This window comes from Hippopotamus amphibius, chromosome 2, assembly GCF_030028045.1.
Source record: "Hippopotamus amphibius kiboko isolate mHipAmp2 chromosome 2, mHipAmp2.hap2, whole genome shotgun sequence".
Taxonomy (NCBI): Eukaryota; Metazoa; Chordata; class Mammalia; order Artiodactyla; family Hippopotamidae; genus Hippopotamus; species Hippopotamus amphibius.
In genome coordinates, this window is record NC_080187.1 from 159,450,097 (window position 1) to 159,471,280 (window position 21,184).

At 36.0% G+C, this 21,184-nt stretch overlaps 1 protein-coding gene across 1 annotated transcript in view; it reads right to left on the reverse strand.

The window, feature by feature from the left end:
- The window catches only part of TTC6 (tetratricopeptide repeat domain 6), a 192,253-nt gene that overhangs the window by 90,232 nt on the left and 80,837 nt on the right, over positions 1–21,184 (reverse strand). The window contains exons 7-8 of the mRNA XM_057724891.1: positions 13,314–13,455; positions 2,014–2,118 (exon numbers count right to left, since the gene is read on the reverse strand). Coding sequence (XP_057580874.1) covers positions 2,014–2,118; positions 13,314–13,455 — 247 coding nt within the window. The remainder of the gene's footprint in view (positions 1–2,013; positions 2,119–13,313; positions 13,456–21,184) is intronic.

Consider the following 21,184-nt stretch of genomic DNA (forward strand, 5'->3'; position numbering starts at 1 on the left):
GACTCATTCATTTTTCTGGCTGACTGGCCATAATATCTAACAGCTAGGGAACTGTACAACATAAACCTTGCTAAAAAAAATTAAAGAGACGGTTTTACACTAGAGTGAGTATAGTAATTTGACAAGCAGAGACTAAAGCATTTGTAATTGAAAATAAATGAGAAAAGACCAAATTTCTAGGAAATTCATTCTAGGGAAGAAAAATGTTCCAAATATCATTAGAAATGGGAAAGAAAACAATGCACGTTTAGAAATGGAGATTAAAACTAAAGAGAGTGTATATAAACTCTGCATATAAGCTTATAAATTTCAATTGAATAGATGGCTTCCTGTAAGAATATATGTTACCAATTGACTTGAGAAACAATATTAAACATGAATAACCCAAGAATTAGAAAATAAAAAGTTTTAATTGTCAAAAAATTACCTTCCCAAACAGTTTAAATGTTCCTAGACAGTGAATTCTTCCACATTTTCAGGATTATTCCTAAGCTATTTCAATTCCAGAATATTAAAAAAGATGAAATGCCACCCAATTAACTTTATAAAGCAAGAATAACCTTGATAACAGAGTCCAACCAAAAAAATACACTAAATACATATTTCGCTTATGAGTATATATTTTAAAAAACAATAAAATATTGCCCAAGAAGAATTCAATATAAGATTTAAGAATAATATATCATAATCAAGTAATGCAAGGAATGTAAAGATGTTTCAATATCATCATTGATGTTGACGACCCCATTTCAGACAAGGGCATATACAGACAGAATTTCTTTGATTTAATCTTATCTCTGAGTTTATTATGCTCTTACCCTGGTTATGCTTTCCCCATGATTAACGTTTTTGTCTTATTCTTTTCTTTGCTTTTTTAAATTTATTTATTTACTTATTTATTTTATTTTTGGCTGCGTTGGGTCTTTGTTGCTGTGTGTGGGCTTTCCCTAGCTGCAGATAGCAGGGGCTACTCTTCATTGTGGTGCACGGGCTTCTCATTGCAGTGGCTTCTCTGGTTGTGGAGCACAGGCTCTAGGCGTGCAGGCTTCAGTAGTTGTGGCACTTGGGCTCAGTAGTTGTGGCGCACGGGCTTAGCTGCTCTGTGGCATGTGGGATCTTCCCAGACCAGGGATCAAACTCGTGTCCCCTGCACTGGCAGGTGGATTCTTAACCACTGTGCAACCAGGGAAGTTCCATTGTCTTATTCTTTTCTGATATATGTGTTGTCAGTAAGTTATCTAGGATCCTGTGCAAATAAAATAATTCTAAATACTATTAAAATTTATGCACAACGATGTTGATTATAGAATTATTTTAAGAGGAAAATATAAGTAGGAAGAAGAAAAGGGTGGAAAGGAGAAAAAAAGAAGAGGAGGAGGAAGAAAAATAATTTTTAACAATGAAAGAAAATGGATCCAAAAGTGGGCAGTAATTGTCTTGAGGGAGAAAAATAAGATGATTTTGGTTTTCTTCTCTTGATTTTTCTAATTTCTAAGATAAGCAGTATAACATAAAATGAGAGCAAGCAAACACTTTAAGGGAAGAAGAAAATAGATTAATAATTGTATTGGGTAGTTCTAAACTTTCTTAAACATTAAAAATGCACTTTTAAAAGCAAATGAAAATATCATAAAGATCTTTTAAACAACCCAAGAAGCTTTATATCTTGTCAGTCAAATAAATTATTCATTCAGAAAGAAAAGAGAATATTCTTCTTGACTGGCTAAAGTAACATGGATAAGGACAACAGTTTTTTAGGAATGTACATATATGTGTATAAGTGTACACATAGTTATGGGCTTATATGTGTGTATATACATATATACACATATAAAACATACATATAAACATTATTTATTTTATATATATGATTTCTATAGTGCCGTCCAATCATTCAATTTGGCAGTCTTTACCGATAATTTACATAACAGCTGTCCAGTAAAATTTAATGTCAAATCAACTATACAGTCAAATTATTAAACAACAATAGACAAAAGTCATTCAGTATCTTACCTCATATTTTGGATATACAGTTTCCTTTACGACGGATACTGGAACAGAGAATTTGGGTGAAGTTAGATTCCAAAACAACTTTGTAGATCCTGGATAAGCAGATGCCTTTGAAAATAACATAAAAGTCTATTAGAAACTAACAAATTGTCCCTAGGGTAAATACCCAAGCTCCTATCAAAATTAGTTCTAGTTGCTGAAAAAAATGAGGTGATTGGTTCCACAGTGTCTGCAAATTTGGGAAAGACAATTTATCATACCCATCAGATTAGCAAAAATATAAAGTCAGCAACTGCAAGTGATGCCAAGGATGTGGGAAGTTAGAACCACACCAGAGGCAAATTGGCCATTTCTACTAAAACAGAAAATGTACCACATGATCCAATAATTTCACTTCCAGCTATATATTTTTAAGGAAATTCTTCCACATAAGCACAAAGAGATATGTACAAGGATGTTAATACAGCATACAAAATAGCAAAAAACAAAGCCCAATGTAATCTAAATGTCAATTAACAGAGAAACAGAAGAATAAAATGTGGTGTATTCATATGATTAAATACTATAAAGCCATTCCAGCACAATAATTACAAACCATAGATGGATCTTAGAAGCACAGTATTAACAGTAAAATAAGCAAGGTTTATTAGAAAGATACATACAAAATTGTGTCATCTATATAAATGTACCCAAAACACATAGAACTATAGTATTTATTATTTAGGGTCACAAGTACATCTAATAAAATATAAAATCATGGACTGGAAAAAAACACAATTGTAACAACAACTGTCCTTGGGTAAAAATGAAGAAAAATGGAATTAGGAAGAGGTACAAAAGGACTTAATTTGTTTTTAAAATGTCTTCTTAAAAATCTGAAACAAGTATCACAAAATATTAATTATAAATTTTTGATAACACATACCCATGTGTTTGTTAGTTTGGTTTCTGCATTTGTTTCTTTAAACTTTTTCAAATAAAAGTTAATCAAGCATAGAGGAATTTTTAGAGAAGTGAAACTATCCTGCATGATACTAGAAGTGTGGCTATATGACATTCATTTGTCAAAACCACTGAACTTTACAGCACAAAGAGTGAGACTTTACGCAAATTTTTAAAAAATCATTGAGGAGGTTAGCCCAGGATGGAATGTATAATGTAACAAAACAATCTAACTGCATTAGAAATGTATGAAACAACCTCGCTAAAGAGGTGAGAGAAAAATTGCTGACTTTGGTAAACTTGGAAATGAGTAGAGTATATAAGACTAAAGGCAAAAGAAACTGTACACAGCGCTCCACTTGAGTTGATAAAGTTGTTTCCCACAGGAATATGGGTTAATAATTCTGATGTTTCTATACTGGAATTGAACAATTAAGTAAACGGATGGAGGATGGGAGGAGCCAGGTTTGTCACTCACTATTAGGAATCTAAAGATGAGTAAGGGAGGAGGTTAGAATGATCCATGCAGTCATGAATTAGAGTTGGAAACAGTGTGAACTCATGCTTAGCTTAAGTTAGATGAAGATGGTTACATATAGAAACATTGTGTGTATTTATTATATTTATTATGTGTATTATAATATGTGTATTATAATATGTGTATTTAGAGGAAGGAGTTAGTATACAGACATTTATTTGCATAAGCTGAGAAGTCCTAGAAGCAACAAAGCCCTGGCAGCAACAAGCACATCCAGTGCCCTGATCTTAGTCTCTAATTACATTCTCCAATAAAGGGAGCTAAGGCTTCCTGTAGAAAGGGCTGACTCTATGCACTGGGGCAGGAAATATGCAAGAGGAGCCTGGGGCATCCGTACTGCCAGTAATTAAGTGTTAAAAACAAAATTCCACAATGATGGGGTCTGTCAAAGGGACATAGGAGACAACTGACCGAAGATCAAACAATTTTAGCAAAATAATAATAATAATAAAGTAGTATTGGAATATAACTCAAAGCATAACATAAACATGCATGAGTCATACTGATATAAGTCAATGATTGAATACATAAATGAGAAGAATAGACAAACATCCTGTCCAGATGAATTCAAATCAATCTTCAGAGATACTCTGTCCCGAAGGAGGTGAAGCATAGCTGCACACAGTGACTTTTTTCCAGAGTACAGAGTACAGAGTGGAAAGGAGGCAAAAAGAGAAACTTGACAATGAAGAAAACCTGGCAGTCACTACCTCAGCCAGGCAATTAAGGTTAACATCAAAAATTATGTCATATTGACAACATATACTCTCAATACGAGAAGATGAAAATCGTATCTTACCTCAACGGTCTTCCTCCCAAAATCACATAACACAATCAAAACAAACAAACAAAAATAAACATCAGGCAATCTCAATTGGGGAACAGTCTACAAAATACCTGGCCAGCACTCCCCCAAACTGTTAAGGTCATCAAAAACAAAGAAAGTCTCAGAAACTGTCACAGCCGAAGGGAGCCTAAGGAGACATGACCCCTAAACGTAATGTGGTATCCTGGATGGTGACTCTGAAATAGAAAGTGGACATTCCGTTAAAACTAAGGAAATCTGAATGGAGCCACGGGCCTTAGTTAATAATAGCGTGTAAATATTGGCTCAGTGATTTTAACAAATGTACCACACTGCTCCAAGATGCATTGGTAGTTTCTTAGGGTTACTGGAGCAAATTACCATTCGGTGGCTTAAAACAACAGCAATTTATTCTGTCAGGGTTCTGGAAACAGGAAGTCCAAAATCAAGGTGTCTAGAGGGCCATGCTCCCTCTGAATGCTATAGAGAATTCCTCCTCGCCTCTTCCTAGCGTCTAGTGGCTGCCAGCAACCCTTGGCATTCTTGGCTTGCAGTGGCGTCTTTCCAGTTTGCTTCCATCAGCTCAAGGCGATCTTCCCTGCGTGTCTGCATGTTCACAGAGCATTATCTTCCTAAAAGGACACCAGTCATATCAGATTTAGGGCTTACCCTTGGGTATAGGGCTTACCCTAAATCCAAGATGATCTCATTCCAAGATTCTTAATTACATCTGCAAAGACTCTATTTCCAAATAAGGTCACATTCATAGCTACCATGGATATATCTTTTGGGGGCCACTATTAACCCACCATTATCATATTAATAATAGGGGAAACAGATTGTGGGAAATCTCCATACTGTCTTAATAATTCTTCCGGAAGTCTAAAACTATTCTAAAGAATAAAGCTTACCTTCAATAAAATAATAACAATAAAACAAACAATAAAAGAAAAAATAATTTAAAGAAATAGTTGGAAGTGAAAAAAATTAATTAGGCATTCACCACAAGATTTGAAGAAAATGTGGCAAGATTTTTTTGAATAGTAGCTGTTTGAGTCTATGGCATTATTGGTAATTATGTTTTCCTTAACTTTCATTGACTTTGAATAATATTTAATTGGACCAAGCATTTTCCCCAACAAGATTTGCCCTTCACAAGAAAAACGGAGCTCAAATGATTTTAAAGCATTGTGGGAAGACATTCAGAAGTCTTTCTGAAACCTTGTAAATGTTACTAAAAGTAATTAAAATATGTGGACCGAGTGACTGGATGCAGAATGTCCTGCTTGAGCAGTGGAGGAGCTAAGGGTGCTGGGCGTGGAGACCATGGGGGCATAGGCTACCGTGGAAACAGAATATTGACCCTCTCTGGGGGCGCAGCCCCTTTCTCACTTGCACACCTCATATCACCCTGTTTGGCCCTGGAGGATGGCTGGTTAGCCAGAGATGGGTAAGATTCCTCAGGGGAGGAACAACCTAAGACAGGCACAGTCGCAGAAGGGCCAACAGGGGTGGGGCACAGACCCCTAATCCTTCTGAGAGAGGTCTCCTGCCCCCAGGGCTGCTTTGCTCTCCACGCCCAGCTCAAATCCGCACCCTGCTCAGATCCACACCCTGCTCAAATCGAACCCAGGAGGCAAAGATCATTGCCCCAGTCATGTGAGGCCTTTGTGTGTTTATTTCAAAGATAGCCTTGTTTATGGGACTAAACTGGAAGTGTTAGACCCTTAGGCTATGCCAAGAACTCAATAAAAGCAACGTGCGATCAATCAGCAAGGCTCTTGATCCTAGAGGTCTTGGGTCCCCCGGTCCCATCTTTCTCTTAAATCTGTGTCTGTGTTTTCTTTAAGCTTGCGACACCCGTCACTCACCTCGAGTCGCCAAGCTGGTCTCGGCAAAGCATTGCCTTGCAAGCACTAATCCAACATTAACTATGAAACCTTAAGAGTGACCGTCTCCTGGAGCATGGTTGCTATACAGACTTTTTAGAGTAATATCCAAAGATCCAAACAATAAATAAAGATTCACAATTAAAAGCTGATACTGAGTCTTCAGCACTTTTATTTCTAGTCAACTATTCTGTGATCACATTTCCTCTCTACCAACAGAGTATTTATTTAGAGAAAGGTAGATTTTGCAGTTGCCACGTTAATTTGTCCACTATAGAAACTCAAAATTGTTTCCATCTCACTCATCCTCTGTTTTGGTGGGCACACTGCATCACCTTATGCTGTATAGACCTAGAGCCAGGAATTCCTTGATAAAAGATGAATAAACTCTTCCAAAATCAGCTGAAAATTCTTCTTCCAAAGATCACCTTGAAATTAAGATTTCAGATATTCAAATGATATGTCACATACAATTTGGTGAACGTTCCGTTGTAGTAGATAGACTTTCAGCACCTTAAGCATCCAGAATAAAATTATTCTCTAGAAGAAAGCAATATACAAGCCTCTAAGTGGGAAGAGAGGAAAATCTATCACTAAACAGCACTATTTTGCTCTCAAGGAAAAGCATAGACACACTTTCAAGAGAGAATTTGTCAAATTAAATTAGCAAAGAAACACTCATCATAGTAAACTGGTTTCCCCAGCAACGCTCAGAACTTTCTAAGAGGAAACCAGGAAAATGGTTAGAAACAGCTAGGTTGGTGGCTGCTAAAACTTGTTAGGATAATAGATACTGTACAGCAAACTGAATTATTAACTATAAAGCAAGCTAGGTTAATTAGTATAAGAGCACCTGCACAGCCCCTATGGCTACTATGTATATTACAATCCAATACAATAATTCATGTTCATAACAAAGATTTGATGTCAGAATGTTACATTCACTAAGGGAGAGAGACATGCAAATTAGCTTCAAGGGTAAGTTAAGCTTCATATGAATGAAATATAAGGATGAATAATAGTTTCCAAAACATGGTCTGAGCTCTGGAGAGCCTCAAGACCTTTCAAGGGTCTTTTCAAGACCTTTCCACACTAAAATACAAAGAAGTCATTTGCTTTTTTCACTGTGTTGAAATTTGCACTGTTGGTATAAAAAAAAAAAGTGGGTAAAATTGGTGGATCTTAGCATGAATTAAGGCAGCAGGACCTTTAAAATACCCCCACGAAGCAGGAAAAAAAATGTTAATTTTATTAAATCTCAACTTTTAAGTGCATATCTTTTTAATATTCAATGTAACAAAATGAGAAGTACACATGAAGTGCTACTGTGGCCATAGTGAAGTAGGATGGTGGTTTCGAGGAAAAACATCTGCTATTATTTGAGTTGTGAACTGAACTAGCCACCAATTTTGCTTGAGAGGACAAACGTTAAACTACGGTTTATTCAGACTTGGGTATGTGGCAAGTATTTTCTTAAAATGAATAAAGCAAATCAGTCATTTCAAATAAAATAATTGAGAGTATCTGTGTCAAGAGAAAAAATTTAAGCTTTTAGCAAAAATTAGAATTTTGGAAAAATTGTGTCCCTCACCATGAGTTTACCAGGTTCCCAATGCTAAAAGACTTTTCTGATAATATTAAAATTGAGATATTTTGATATTATAGTGAAATGCATCAACATTTGAAGATCTACATAACTTGATGAAAAGACTTTTCTAAATGACCAATGCAAATTTACAAAATCATACATGGGTAAAAGACCCATTCAAATTACAAAATAAGGCAATAGATTTGCATGTAATAAGGTATAAAAAAGTCATTGACATGGTTTCAGATTTCAACTGCAACAAACTTTTTTAGCTGTACAAATTATCATTTAATACATTTTCTTTTCAAGTAAGTTTATTTTTTTTCTTTTTTTTTTGGTACTGGTCCAACAACCACAATTTTTTAATTAAACTTTTAATTTTGAGATAATTATAGACTCACATGAAGTTTTAAGAAATAATACAGAGTCCCTATCTATCCTTTACCCAGTTTACCACAAATGTAACATCTTGCAAAATAATTCTCTGAAGACTTATCCTTATAGTCTATGAATTCATTCTACAACATGCTTAATAGTAGTTGCATGTTTATTTTGGTTTTTTAATTGCCAAACTATTTTTCAGGGGTCTGAGAAGGGAGTTTTGATAATTAAGCATTCACTTTCCTTAACATTATATAGCTATTCAAATTATCTATTTCACACTGAGTTGTGATAGTCTGTGTTTTTTGAGGAACTGCTCTATTTTGTCCAAGTTGTCAAACTTATGTGTGTAGAGTTGTTTACAGTACTTCCTTTTTGTTCTTTTCATGTCTGCGGGGTCTGTAGTTATATTTCCTCTTTCATTTCTAATACTGTTGATTTGTGTCTTTTCTGTTTTTCCCGTATCAGTCTTGCTAGAGATCAATTTTTTTCTAAGAACTATGTCTTTCTCTATTGTTTTCATGTTTTCAACTTCATTGATTTCTACTCTTCATTATTCCTTCCCACTGCTTGCTTTGGGTTTATTTTGCTCTTCTTTTTCTAGGTTCTTGAAGTTAGAGCTTAAATTATTGATTTGAGACTTTCTCTTTTTTACTGTATGTGTTTAGTGCTATAATTTTCCCTCTCAGCACTGCATTATCTGTGTTCCACTGATTTTGATACATTGTATCTTCATTTTAATTCAGTTCAACTGATTTTCAATGTATTTTTTTATTTTTATTTACTTATTTTTTTAAATTTATTTATTTATTTATTTAATTTATTTATTGGCTGTGTTGGGTCTTCATTGCTGCACGCAGGCCCTCTCTAGTTGTGGTGAGCAGGGGCTACTCTTTGCTGTGGTGTGCAGGTTTCTCATTGCCATGACTTCTCTTGTTGCAGAGCATGGGCTCTAGGCACATGGGCTTCAGTAGTTGCAGCACATGGGCTCAATAGTTGTGACTCACAGGTTCTAAAGCGTAGGCTCAATAGTTGTGGCACAGGGGCTTAGTTGCTCTGAGGCATGTGGGATCTTCCTGGAACAGGGATGGAACCCATGTACCCTGTATTGGCAGGTGGATTCTTAACCACTGCGCCACCTAGGAAGCCCTCAATGTATTTTTTAAAATCCCAGAGACTCCCTCTTTAACCCATGGATCACTTATACCTGTATTGTTTAGATTTGAACAGTTTGGAGATTTTTCTGTTATCTTTGTTATTGATCTCTAGTTTGATTTCATTATGGATTTGTTTTATATTGGTATATATTCTGCAGGAACTTGAAAAGAATATGTACTCTGCTCTTGTTGGGTATAGTGTTCTGTACATATCAATTAGATCCTGTTGGTTGATGGAGTTATTGATTTTTCTATATCCTTGCTGATTTTCTAAGTGTTCTACCAACTATTTAGAGAGAGGTGTTAAAGTCTCCAACTCTAATTGTGGAATTGCCTATTTCTCCTTTCAGTTCTACCAGTTTTTGCTTCACAAATATTGCAGTTCTGTTGTTTTCTGCACACACTCTTTAAGACTACTATGTCTTCCTGGTGGACTGACATTTTTTATCACTATATAATGTCCCTCTCTGTCTCTGATAACTTTCTTTGCTGGGAAGTCTACTTTATCTGGTATTAACATAGCCACTCCTGCTTTTCTTTGATTAGCTTTTGCATGATTTATCTTTTTTCACCCTTTTACTTTCAACCTCTCTAAATCATTATATTTGAAGTCAGTTTCTTGTAGACACTAAATAGTTGGGTCATGTGTTGTTGTTGTTGTTGTTGTTTTTTTTTTTTGATTTTGCATTATTTTAATATAGCAGAGCATTGACAAGAATAATAGATAACTTATTTGATCAGTTTGGGGTGTTTTTTTTTTTATTTGATCTCATTAGTTTATTTTTCTTTCCAGATCTTTATTGAAGTATAATTGCTTTACACTGTTGTGCCAGTTTCTGCTGTACAACAAAGTGAATCAGCTGTATTTATACATATATCCCTATATCCCCTTCCTCTTGAGCCTCCCTCCCACCAACCCCATCCCACCCCTCTAGGTCATCACCAATCATCGAGTTGACCTCCCTGTGTTATGCAATTGCTTCCCACTAGCCATCTATTTTACATTTGGTAGTGTATATATGTCAATGTTACTCTCTCACTTTGTCCCAGCTTCTCCTTCTCCCCACCCCATGGCCTCAAGTCTGTTCTCTACATCTGTGTCTTTATTCTTCCCCCTGCCACTGAGTTCATCAGTACCATTTTGTTTTAGATTCCATATATATGCGTTAGCATACAGTATTTGTTTTTCTTTCTGACTTACTTCACTTTGTATGACAGACTCTAGGTCCATCCGCCTCACTACAAATAACTCAGTGGGTCATGTCTTTTAATCCACTCTGCAAGCTCTATAACTTAATTGGTATATTTAGACCATTTACATGTGTTAGGGATTTCATCTGCCATTTCATTTTTTGTTTTCTGCTGTTTTCTCTGGTTCCTTTTGTTTCTCTGTTTTCTCTTCCTGCTTTCCTGTTACATGGACATATTTTAGAATTCCACTTTTATTTATCTATGCTGTTTTTGAGTATATCTCTTTGTATAGCTTTTTAGTTTTTCTCTAGGTATTACATAAACATAATTTATCAAAGACTACTGATGTCTCCAATTTACCAATTCAAGTGGTGTGTAGAAATCTTACCTCCCTTTACATCTCTTTACTCTTCTCCATTTGTAATACAGTCGTCAAACATTTCCTCTATATACATTTAACAGCATGATAATTTTTGCTTCAACTGACAGACACAATTTAGAAAACTCAAAAGGAGAAGGAAACTCATTGCATTTACTGCTATTTTTGTTTTACATGTTCTTGTTCCTTCTAGATATTCCAAGATTTATTCTTTCATCATTTTTTTCCCTGTTTAGAGAACATCCTCTAGCCTTTTAGTGTAAGTCTGCTGGGTGCCAAATTCTTAGTTTCTTTTCATCTGAAAATGTCTTGATTCCCTTTCATTTGTGAAGGATATCTTCACTAGATATAGGACTCAGGGCTTACAGTGCTTTCCTTTCAGCATTTGAAGAATGTTCTGCCACTTACTTTTGGCCTCCATGGTTTCTGATGAGAAATCCACTGCCATTCAAATTGTTTTTCTCCTGTAGGTAACATGTTGCTTCTCTCTTGATGCTTTCAAGATTTTTCTCTTTGTTGTTAGTTTTCAGAAGTTTGACTACTAAGTGATTTGGTACAGATATCTTTGGATTATTCCTGCTTGGAGTTTGCTCAGCTTCCTGAATGTGTAGGTTTAAGTCTTTTGCTAAATTGGGGAAGTTTCCAGTCATTATTTCTTCCTATACATTTTTAGTCACCCCTCTTCTTTTCTTTTCCTTTCAGGGCTATGATAACACAAATGTTAGATCTTCTGTTTTACTCCCACAAGTCCCTGAGGGTCTGTTTTTGTTTTGTTTTGTTTTTTGTTTTTTTCAGTCTATTTCTCTTTGTTGCTCAGACTGGAGAGGTTCTATTGTGTTATCTTCAAGTTTCACTTCCTGTCTCCTCCACTCTACTTTTGAGCCTTTCTGCTGAGCATTTTATGTTAGTTACTGTATTTTTTCAATTCTAAAATGTCTTCAATTTCTTTACTATGTATCTTCAATGTCTATACTAAGACTTTATATTTCCTTTCTGAATCTTCCTGCTTCTTAAAATTTGTTTCAAGTGTGCTCATAATTATCACTGAAGCATTTTTAGGATGATGGCTTTAAAATCATTGTCAGATAATTCCAACATCTCTGTCATCTAAATGGCAGTATCTATTGATTATCTTCTTACATTCAGTTTGAGACTTTCCTGGTTCTTAGTAAGATTAGTGATTTTCAGTTGAAATTTGGATATTTGGGGTATTTTGCTTCTGTTTTAGCAGACACTCTGCTGGGCCTCATCTGATACCACCACAGTGAGGAAGGAGAGGAGTGGCTCATTACTACTATGTGGGGATGCAAGTCCAGGATCCCCATGTGGTCTCAACTGACACAGTAAGAAGGGAAACCTTGTTACCACTCTATTAAGGTGAAAGTCCCAGCCTCAAATAGCCTTCTTTGATACCACCCTGGCAGGGATGTTACTCTGGCAAGAGTAAAAGTCTGGTTTTTCTACTAGGACATAGCTGGCAGAGGTGAGGGAAGGACTAGGGCCACCATTTTTTCTGTGGTGTTTGGCTGGGGTAGAGTAGTTATTGTTCAAAATTTTTGTTTTGCCAGACTGCCCCTTTCCTGGTTCTTTCACTAGAGGGAATAGGTATCTATTTGGCTTTTTTTTTGTTTTTTTTTTTTGTTTTTGTCTTTACCTAGTTTTCTTTCTAGGTAACCAGTTTTTTCAACTCTAAGGCTAGGATATGTGAAACCAAAAAGAAAACCCAAAAAACTAACTTGCCACCATGTCATTTTTTGGATCCTGAAGTTCCTAGTTAGTGCCTCAGTCTCTCCACCTTTTAATCTGTCCTCTTTGTAACACTCAGGTTTTCACTTGTACTTAGAGGAAGAACAGCAAAAAGTAATTCTACTGCATTATCCCCAAGAGTGGAAGTCTCACAACTAAGTTTCAAGAAATTACCACTTGTAAAGTTTTGGCATATTATTAAAGAATATCCATAATTATGTTAAAAGTCTATTAAAATAATCTCTCCTTTTCCAACTACATATCTGTGTGAAACTAGAATTTTCCTCATATATTTCAACCAAAACAACCTACCACAAAATTGAATGCAGAAGTAAACATTAAGAATTCAGCTGTCATCTATTAAGCCAGACATTAAAGACATTTGCAAAAAAATACAATCCTAATTTTACACTACTTTTTTGTTTTAAAAATACAACTATTTTTCATAAAAATACATTATGTATGTTAACATATATGACTTTATTACTGTTATTTTTAATTTAAAAATATAAACATTTTAGCATTTTCCCAGCCTTAATTTCCAACATTGTAAATGCCAATAGATATAACCCACATAAATAATTATTGAAGTCCTCAAAAATGTTTCAGAGTATAAAAAGGATCCTGAAACCAAAAAGACTGAGGGCCTGTAAGATAGAGAAAATTAACATTAAAGGAAGTTCTTACTTCCTCTCCCAAGAGTTGTAGTTGTGGCGTGTGAGCACTCTGTCCAGTTCCTGGTACCAATTTAGGTGATATCCCTGGTCTTGTTGGAAGGATGGCAACATATTCTTGATTGTTGCCCATAACAGGAATTCCTTGCAGTATTCTACAGTGTTTTTAAGAACAACAACAACAACAAAAATTGCTTTTTAAGTCATGGATAAAGCAAAGGGTGTTTTCTCTCATTTTATATCTCTACTGAAATAAACACATTGACATTTGATATCTGTACTATATAGATATTGTGCAGAAGTCAGATAATCCAAAATGGGAAATAATTCAAGAATAATTTATATTTGCTTCTGAATGCATTTTAGTAGTAAACTTTTGGTGGTTTTGTGTTATAATATTGGAATAATAAATTCACTCTATGAAAGCCTTATTATAAGAGAGGTAAAAAGTTCTCTACCTTCTGATCCCTAACCTGCTCCTCACCCAAGTCACAGGAAATGGTTTCATTTCTTAGACTGAGGCAAAGCATCAGCCTAAGCGAAACTCCTTCTCACATTGTTTTCCCTTCCCGATTCCTATCTCACCAGGATGAAGAGAAAACTGTTATGGCATTAGGTCTTTACTTCTAGGCTACAAACTACATATACATAAGAATAAACATAAGAGGTCCGAAACTTATCAACAACAACCTAAATTAAACCGAGAGATGAGGCAAATAAAAATGTGAAGGCAAAATGTGTCATTAATGACTGACTTACAGACTGCTTGAAACTAACATTAATTTTTGTATTGCAGCACTTACTGTAAAAGAAATATAAAATGAGTATAAAGTGGACCTACACAGATTATAGCCATATTTCAATTTCACTTGGAAGTAGAGCCATTGTTCCCTCTAACTTTTTGGTATACCATTATATGAATAGACAATCACTTTATGAGCCACCAAATGTGAAGACAAAGCACACACATACCAAGCTGACTTTATTCAACAATATGCTGAAATCTTTAGATTCCATCAAACCAGCTCTTAAAATTCAGGCCCATCCAAAGCTAGGCTGGAGAAGACAGGCCTTTGCCAAAGTAGGTTTATGGAAAAAAAGCTTCCTATCTCATCCAAATATTTGAATTCAAAGAGAAGATAAAGCTCAACTCCTAGCACAGTGGACATAACAGACTGCCATTTGACATGCAGTCCATCCTCCCTCCAATACGCTTCCCCGAACGGCTGAGGACAGAGAGGTGAAGACTCTCCTGCAGCCAGTGTCCTAGATGTGTTTTAGGATCTACTAACCAGATACACTCACATACAATTTGGAAGGCAGAAGGTTTTGATGTTCCTGCTGGCAAGCAGTCATGGCAACATTGAGTTCTTCTGTGTTGGGGCTCCAGTTACTTCTTTTCTGGCTAGACTTTATTGCCAGTGACCATTTCAAACAGACATAGCGTGGCTCCAGAGTCAAAAGCTTTGGTAGTAGAGGCCACACAATCCCTGAATCTAAGCTAACATGCCAATGTTGACTTCCAGATTTCCCACCTTCCTGAGTAGGCCAGAAGCAGCAGCAGTTTTGGCAGCCAGTTAAATGTGCTATGTGAATTATCTCTGGAAAACCCTCCCTGACTACAGCCCATTCTTCCAATCTTTCCATTGATTTTAAAAGTATCATATTCCCATTACTAGATCCCTTTATCCTTAAAATAGCTAAAGATATTTCTGTTTTCTGCAACTGAATCCTGACTGATATATACAAGAAAAACAAATAGCAGGGTATTCTATTGTCTAGAAAAATGAGCCACAGAGTACATACATCAAGGTCAAGGAGGAGAGGGGTGACTTAAGAAGCTATCTTGAGGCACTACTATATGTTTACCTGGCCCTGGGCCAAAAACAAAGTAGTCAGAATCATTCACGTCTTATTGTTTTTTCTCATCCCAAATGTGCATCAAAGAAATAGAAATTCTGGTTGGTTGGAAGGAAAGTGAAGGAAGTCGTTGGCCATTTTAGAGTGCATAGCTCTGGTAGACACAAATTCGGGACCTTAGTGGAAAGGCTACCCAATGTTAGGAACTGTTCTTGTCTGACAAAGATGAATCACTTGCTTTGAAATTTTTGTCCAGGTTTTCCCTGCTTCCTTCTTTATTTCCAGAGAAAAGAACCAATCCTTTTCAGAGATCTCCCCTTTGGAGACCACCATCATCTCAGTGGTTCAGATTGAAAATCTCCTCATCTCCAACCTCACCCTCCCCTCAACAGTTATCACTAGTCCTGATCTCTCTCCCTCCAGTATCTCTCTATCCTGTTGCATTTTCTCTCAGCTGAGTCCTATGATAATATCCTTGCTGTCCCTCACCTCAAGACTTTCCCACCTCCAATCCATGCTATGACCCCTGCCAGAGTTGTTATTAGTTAACCCCTTCCAAATATTTTAATGACTATACACACAGGGTAAAACCCAAGCTCCTGAGCCTAGCCATCAGGGTCCTCCACAGTCTCGGCACCATCTACCTTACCAATCCTACTTCCCTCCCCAACACCTGGCCCAACATACATTCACTGTACAAAAGATGCTCTAGGTGCTGAGATTATTATGAGTGCAATAGGAGAGACAGGCAAACCGAACTACAATACAGTGTGGCTATGAAAACATTGAAAATAAAGACTTTCAGATCTCAACTATTCCATAAGGCCTTTACAAATGTCCTCCTGCCCAGCCAAAATTCCTCTTTGCCTCCCTAGTTTCCCTGGGGCATTTGATCTGCAATTTCATTATAGAATATACTACATTTTATTCTGTATATTTTTCACAGTAGATTACTGGCTGATTAGGGTGGAGGAGGAGTGATTCTTACTCATTTTCTGTCTCCCTTCAAAGTGAAAATAGCAGATACTGTATACGTATTGTTTAACACTGTGCTTGAAAAATCCCACAGCCAAAGCCAGCCCAGACCCTGTCCTGAGAAACTGAGAATCATGGTTTGGCGTGATGTACTGCACTGGTTCTCAAAGTGTGTTCCCTAACCAGCATCATTAGCATCACATAGGAACTTGCCAGAAGTAAAAATTCTTGAGCCCCATCATGCCTAATGAATCAGAAACGCTGGGAAGGAACCTAGCCCTCTGTGTTTTAACCAGCCCTACAGTTAATTCTGATGCATGATGAAGTTTGAGAACCACTGATGTACTGCAATCTTTCCTAAAGGAGCCTGATCGTAAGACTATCCTGGGATGCTTGTCAAATCTATAGCTTCCCAGATACCTCCTCTGGAGATTATAGTTCAGTTGTCTTGCGATAGAGCCTGAGAAGTGATACACTAAAACACTCCAGGTGGTCCTTATCCTTGGGGGAAGCCTAAAAAGCACTGCTATAGTGAGAAGAGCTAGCCTTTGGAATGAGGTTAAAAACCAGGATTTTAGCCTTAGTTTAGCCAGTTGATATGCTATGTTGGATAAGTCACTTTTCCTTCTTAAGTCTCAGTTTACTCATCTGTGAATAGCAACAGTGATGGGATCTTTCAGGGTCTAATGCTTAGAAATAATATATGTGAAGAGTTTGCACAAAGTACAAAAAAAAACCCAGTAAGCGGTTGCTATGACAGTCATTTTTGTTATTACCACTGAGGGGAGTGAATGAAGTCAACAAGTCCATCTCTCCAAGAGTGACTTAAACCTCCTTTAAACCTCCTTCCCAGACAATACTGGTCTCCCATGGGGCCAGAGATAGAAAATGTTTTTCTTATTACAGGTTGTGTCAAAGAAATTTGGAAAACATTTGCTCTAGGCTGTGAGCACTCATAAAAATCTCCGCCCATATCTCTTATGAGTTACACAGATGTGACTGTGGGCTCCATTCTGTGAAGTGCAGAGAAAGGTTCTTCCTCCAGCAACCCTCTCCCCTCCATGGATTGACTCTAACGGAGAAGTTCCCCCATCACATTTTTCCTATCCCATCCTTAGAAAATGTATTGTGCCCCTTGGGGGAGCCTTCACAGGATAAAGCTCATAGTCACTTTTATGCAATTCAGAGAAGATGTGTTCAGGGATATTTTAAGAGTGTTCATGTAAAAAGTTTTGCCAAAGTAATACTTACATGCAATATTCTATGACAGACATTTCTTTAAAGGGCTTGTAGCAAGCCATTAAAGTGATTGCACAATCCACTTATTGGGTTACAATCGACAATTTAGAAAACAGTAACTTAAAAGAATGTTGTTTGAAAAGCAAACTCCTAAGTCTAGAAAAGACTTGAGGAGTTCATCTTCTTAAGACACTAATTTGTGACTATTTTGTTTTAGTAAAGTCTTTAAAATCTACAGCAGAGGTAATGAATACTTTTCAATACTTTAAGAAATTCAGGTAATATAGTCAATAAAATAATAAATCTAAAGAAGAATAAGGGTGCAACTATACAGAATTTTTTTTTTTACAAAATATGATTAGGGAGGGGGGAATTTTATTTTTAATCATTGTAATTTCACTGCTACATGCAAACAGTGACATCTGGTGGAATGACATTGCTTTGCTTAAAAAAAATTTCAGCTTTCGGATATTGGCAGTTATGAAATCAGTCAAATTTCCAAATAATTCCTTTTTTGGGGGGGTTTCCATATAAAACAAAAATACGCTAATCTAATATCTTATCAAATATTGATAGTCATATAAATTTGTCATCCCAATTTGTATTTTTTAAAATATGCTCAATGTTTACTTGGGTATAGGGGCTATTTGTTGAAAATGAATATAACAAAAATCAGTTGAAGCAAAAAAAAAAAATCAATTGAAGCTACCGTTGATTCTAGTCCTAACTCTGCCACAACTGTGATATGGGGTGTAAAATTTTGCCTGTTTCCTCATCCATAATATGAGATGGTTAGGCTAGGGGAAGGCTAAGATCTCTTACAGCTCGGATATGTGTGCTTCTGTCACACGTATCATCAGCTAGACCTCAGACAGGGATTAAGTCTTATACTCTTTGGTATAACAGCTTGCGTCATTGTCTGGATTATGCAACAAAGAACAAGGCCAAGCAAGGGGTGGGGGTGGGCCGGGGCCAGGATTAGACCTGACCATTGAGGAATGGCAGACAAGGCAGGAAACAGGGATGGCAGGGGAGTCAGTCCCAGATACCCACAGTGGAAGGAAATGTGGAGCAGAAGACAGAGCACACTATTCCAAATGCAGAGCTACAGACCACAGTGGGTGGTGTACTGCAAGTGACATCAGGGAAGTCTAACATGGCATGATGGCACATTCTAGTGGGGGGCAACCAGTGACAGGGAATACAAATACAGGCAGTATTCAGTGAGAGCTAAGCAATTAATATCAGGAAAGTCTCCCTCAGTTAGCAAGGCCCCAGCCCTGGCACAGGACTCAGAAACAGGATTTCAGCTCCTAAGAGGGAACAAACAACACAAGACAAAACCCCACCCTAATAAGCAGAAACCCTGCTTCCAAAATTGGGTCACAACAGACCAAATACAAAACATTAAGTGTGAGTAAAATACGATTCTTCCTAGTTTATAACAGGATTGGTTCTGAAAACAAGATGAGAATGAATATTTGGAGTGAAGCATAAAGAGAAAAAAATGAGAGACTTTCACAAGTTCACAAAACAGTGGGATAAAATGGAAATCACATTTAGAATCAGAGAGGCCTGGGTCTGAATTCCAGCTTTTATCAGATATGTAAATATGAACTAGTCAATCTCATTTTCTTCATTTGGGAAATAGAATGATTTTATCTATTACATAGAGTTGTTAATACTAGGTTATGTAATAAAAGCACCACAATACATTTTCTATTAGATAATTTTCTGTTTTCCTATTCAAATATTGCTATTTGGGAAGGGAGCCAGATAAAATCTTTCCAATGGAAGTACATTTTATATAGTGGAGTTATAAACTATACGTAATAAAGATAATAAGTCAAAATAATTACTCATATGCCTGTCCTTCAGTTGTAAAATAAAAATCCTCAAAGGATTATAACCTGTCAAAACAACATCTTTAATGTCATTTCTGTAAAATGTATGTATATGTAATATATGTACATGCATGGGGGAGAAAAACCTAGAATAATCTTTACCATATAGAAAACTCAGTAGGAAAAGGTTGGCTTCTAGTACAATAGTTTTAACAATCACAGAGAAAAACGTAGAGGAAACATTTTCAGATCCTGTCGCCTCCCATCCCCAACACTTTTCAGGATTCTGAATGACTGAACGAGTAATATAAACCTGCATCTTCTGGTTCTCCTACCTAAGATCTAAAAGTAGTACTCTAATGCCTCCAAAATGAACAATCAAGAATTGCCAGGTAAATCTATCTGATATTAACTTTGGGCAGCCAGAAATGGCCTATCTTCATTCAAAGAAAGTACACAGGAAAATCCAATATGAGTTCTATGAAGAGAGTCTGCAAAGTATAAGAAAGAAATATAGTATTCAAAAAATTATATGAAGAACATTCTTTTCAAAAAGATTTATTATAGAAATCAAAAAATATTTTAGAAAGGGTCTGCACTGTGCTGTCAAAAAATTTTTTAATGCTTTCATGAAACAGATACAAGTTCAGATAAGACAAAAGACTTGGAGTTTTGTTGTGTCTAATAAAATTAAGAAAAAAATAAGAAAAATGCCATAGTGATAAAAATGGTAATTAGAATGAATTTTTTAAATTTACACCTTAGGAAATGAAAACCATTGATACAGACATAGGTTTCAGAGATGAATGTAGGCAAGGAGATGATAAATGTAGATGATGGATAGTGAAGATGCAACATATGGCTAATTGATATTCCTGAAGAAATGTACCAAATAAACAGAATGGAAACACTACTCAAAATAAAACAGAAAAAGTCATAAACTGAAGAGATGTATTTGCATATCAAAAGGGCTTTCCATGTACCAGGAAAAAGTAATTAGAAAACAATCCACTTCCAAACATATGCTAGTGAAATTATTTAATTTAAAGCAAAATTTAAATCCTATAAGTATCTAGGAATGGAGGAGAAATAGATTACAAGTGACTAAAATAAGATTTAAATTTCAGATTTCTGTCTCACAACATTAGGTATCAGATAATGATAGAAACAAAAAACACACAGATAAATGTTGACAAATATGTCAGGTTATAGGAGATAGCAAAGAAGAAGAAGATAAATAGAGAGACTACAAAATACAATGACAAGAATAATATCAAGTACATCTGATATGACAATAAATAAATATGGGGTGGTCCAACCTACTATAAGAGAATTAATTTCTGATTGGCTTAAAAAAATATTCAATCCTATGCAATCTACAAGGGACACAACTAAGAAAAAGTAAAAGTAAAAGAAAAGGCAAACATATACCATATAAATAAAGCAAAAAAAAAAAAGGCAAAGTTGAGTTTCACTTTTTATTAATTTGGCATACAATCTACAAGGAAAACAGAAGGATCACAGTTAACAGTTTCCTGAATTTTCTTCCGTTCAAAAAATGTGTTGGAATAATCATATATCTGTTTACATACTTAGCTCTATCTCCTTTCAGTACGCAGTGCTCTACCTTATTCTTTACTGCAATTCTGATACTCCATCATTGGATGCACTATAAAAAGTCTTCCATTGATGGACACTTAAGTCATTTCCAGTTCTTAGTTATTTTAAGGACAATTACAGTCCTTAATCGCTTACCTTAGTTAATTATATTTATCAGCATATAGATCATATTTAAACCCATGGTCCTGGATAAGATCACCTCAAGAGTATAGGTAGAGGAGAAAACAGATCCAGGGATGAGCTTTGGGCACTCCAATCTTTTGAAGTCAAGAGATGAGGAGATACCAGCAAGGGAGACTAAGAAGATATAGCAAAGGAAGCAGGAACAGAACCAAGAGAGAATACA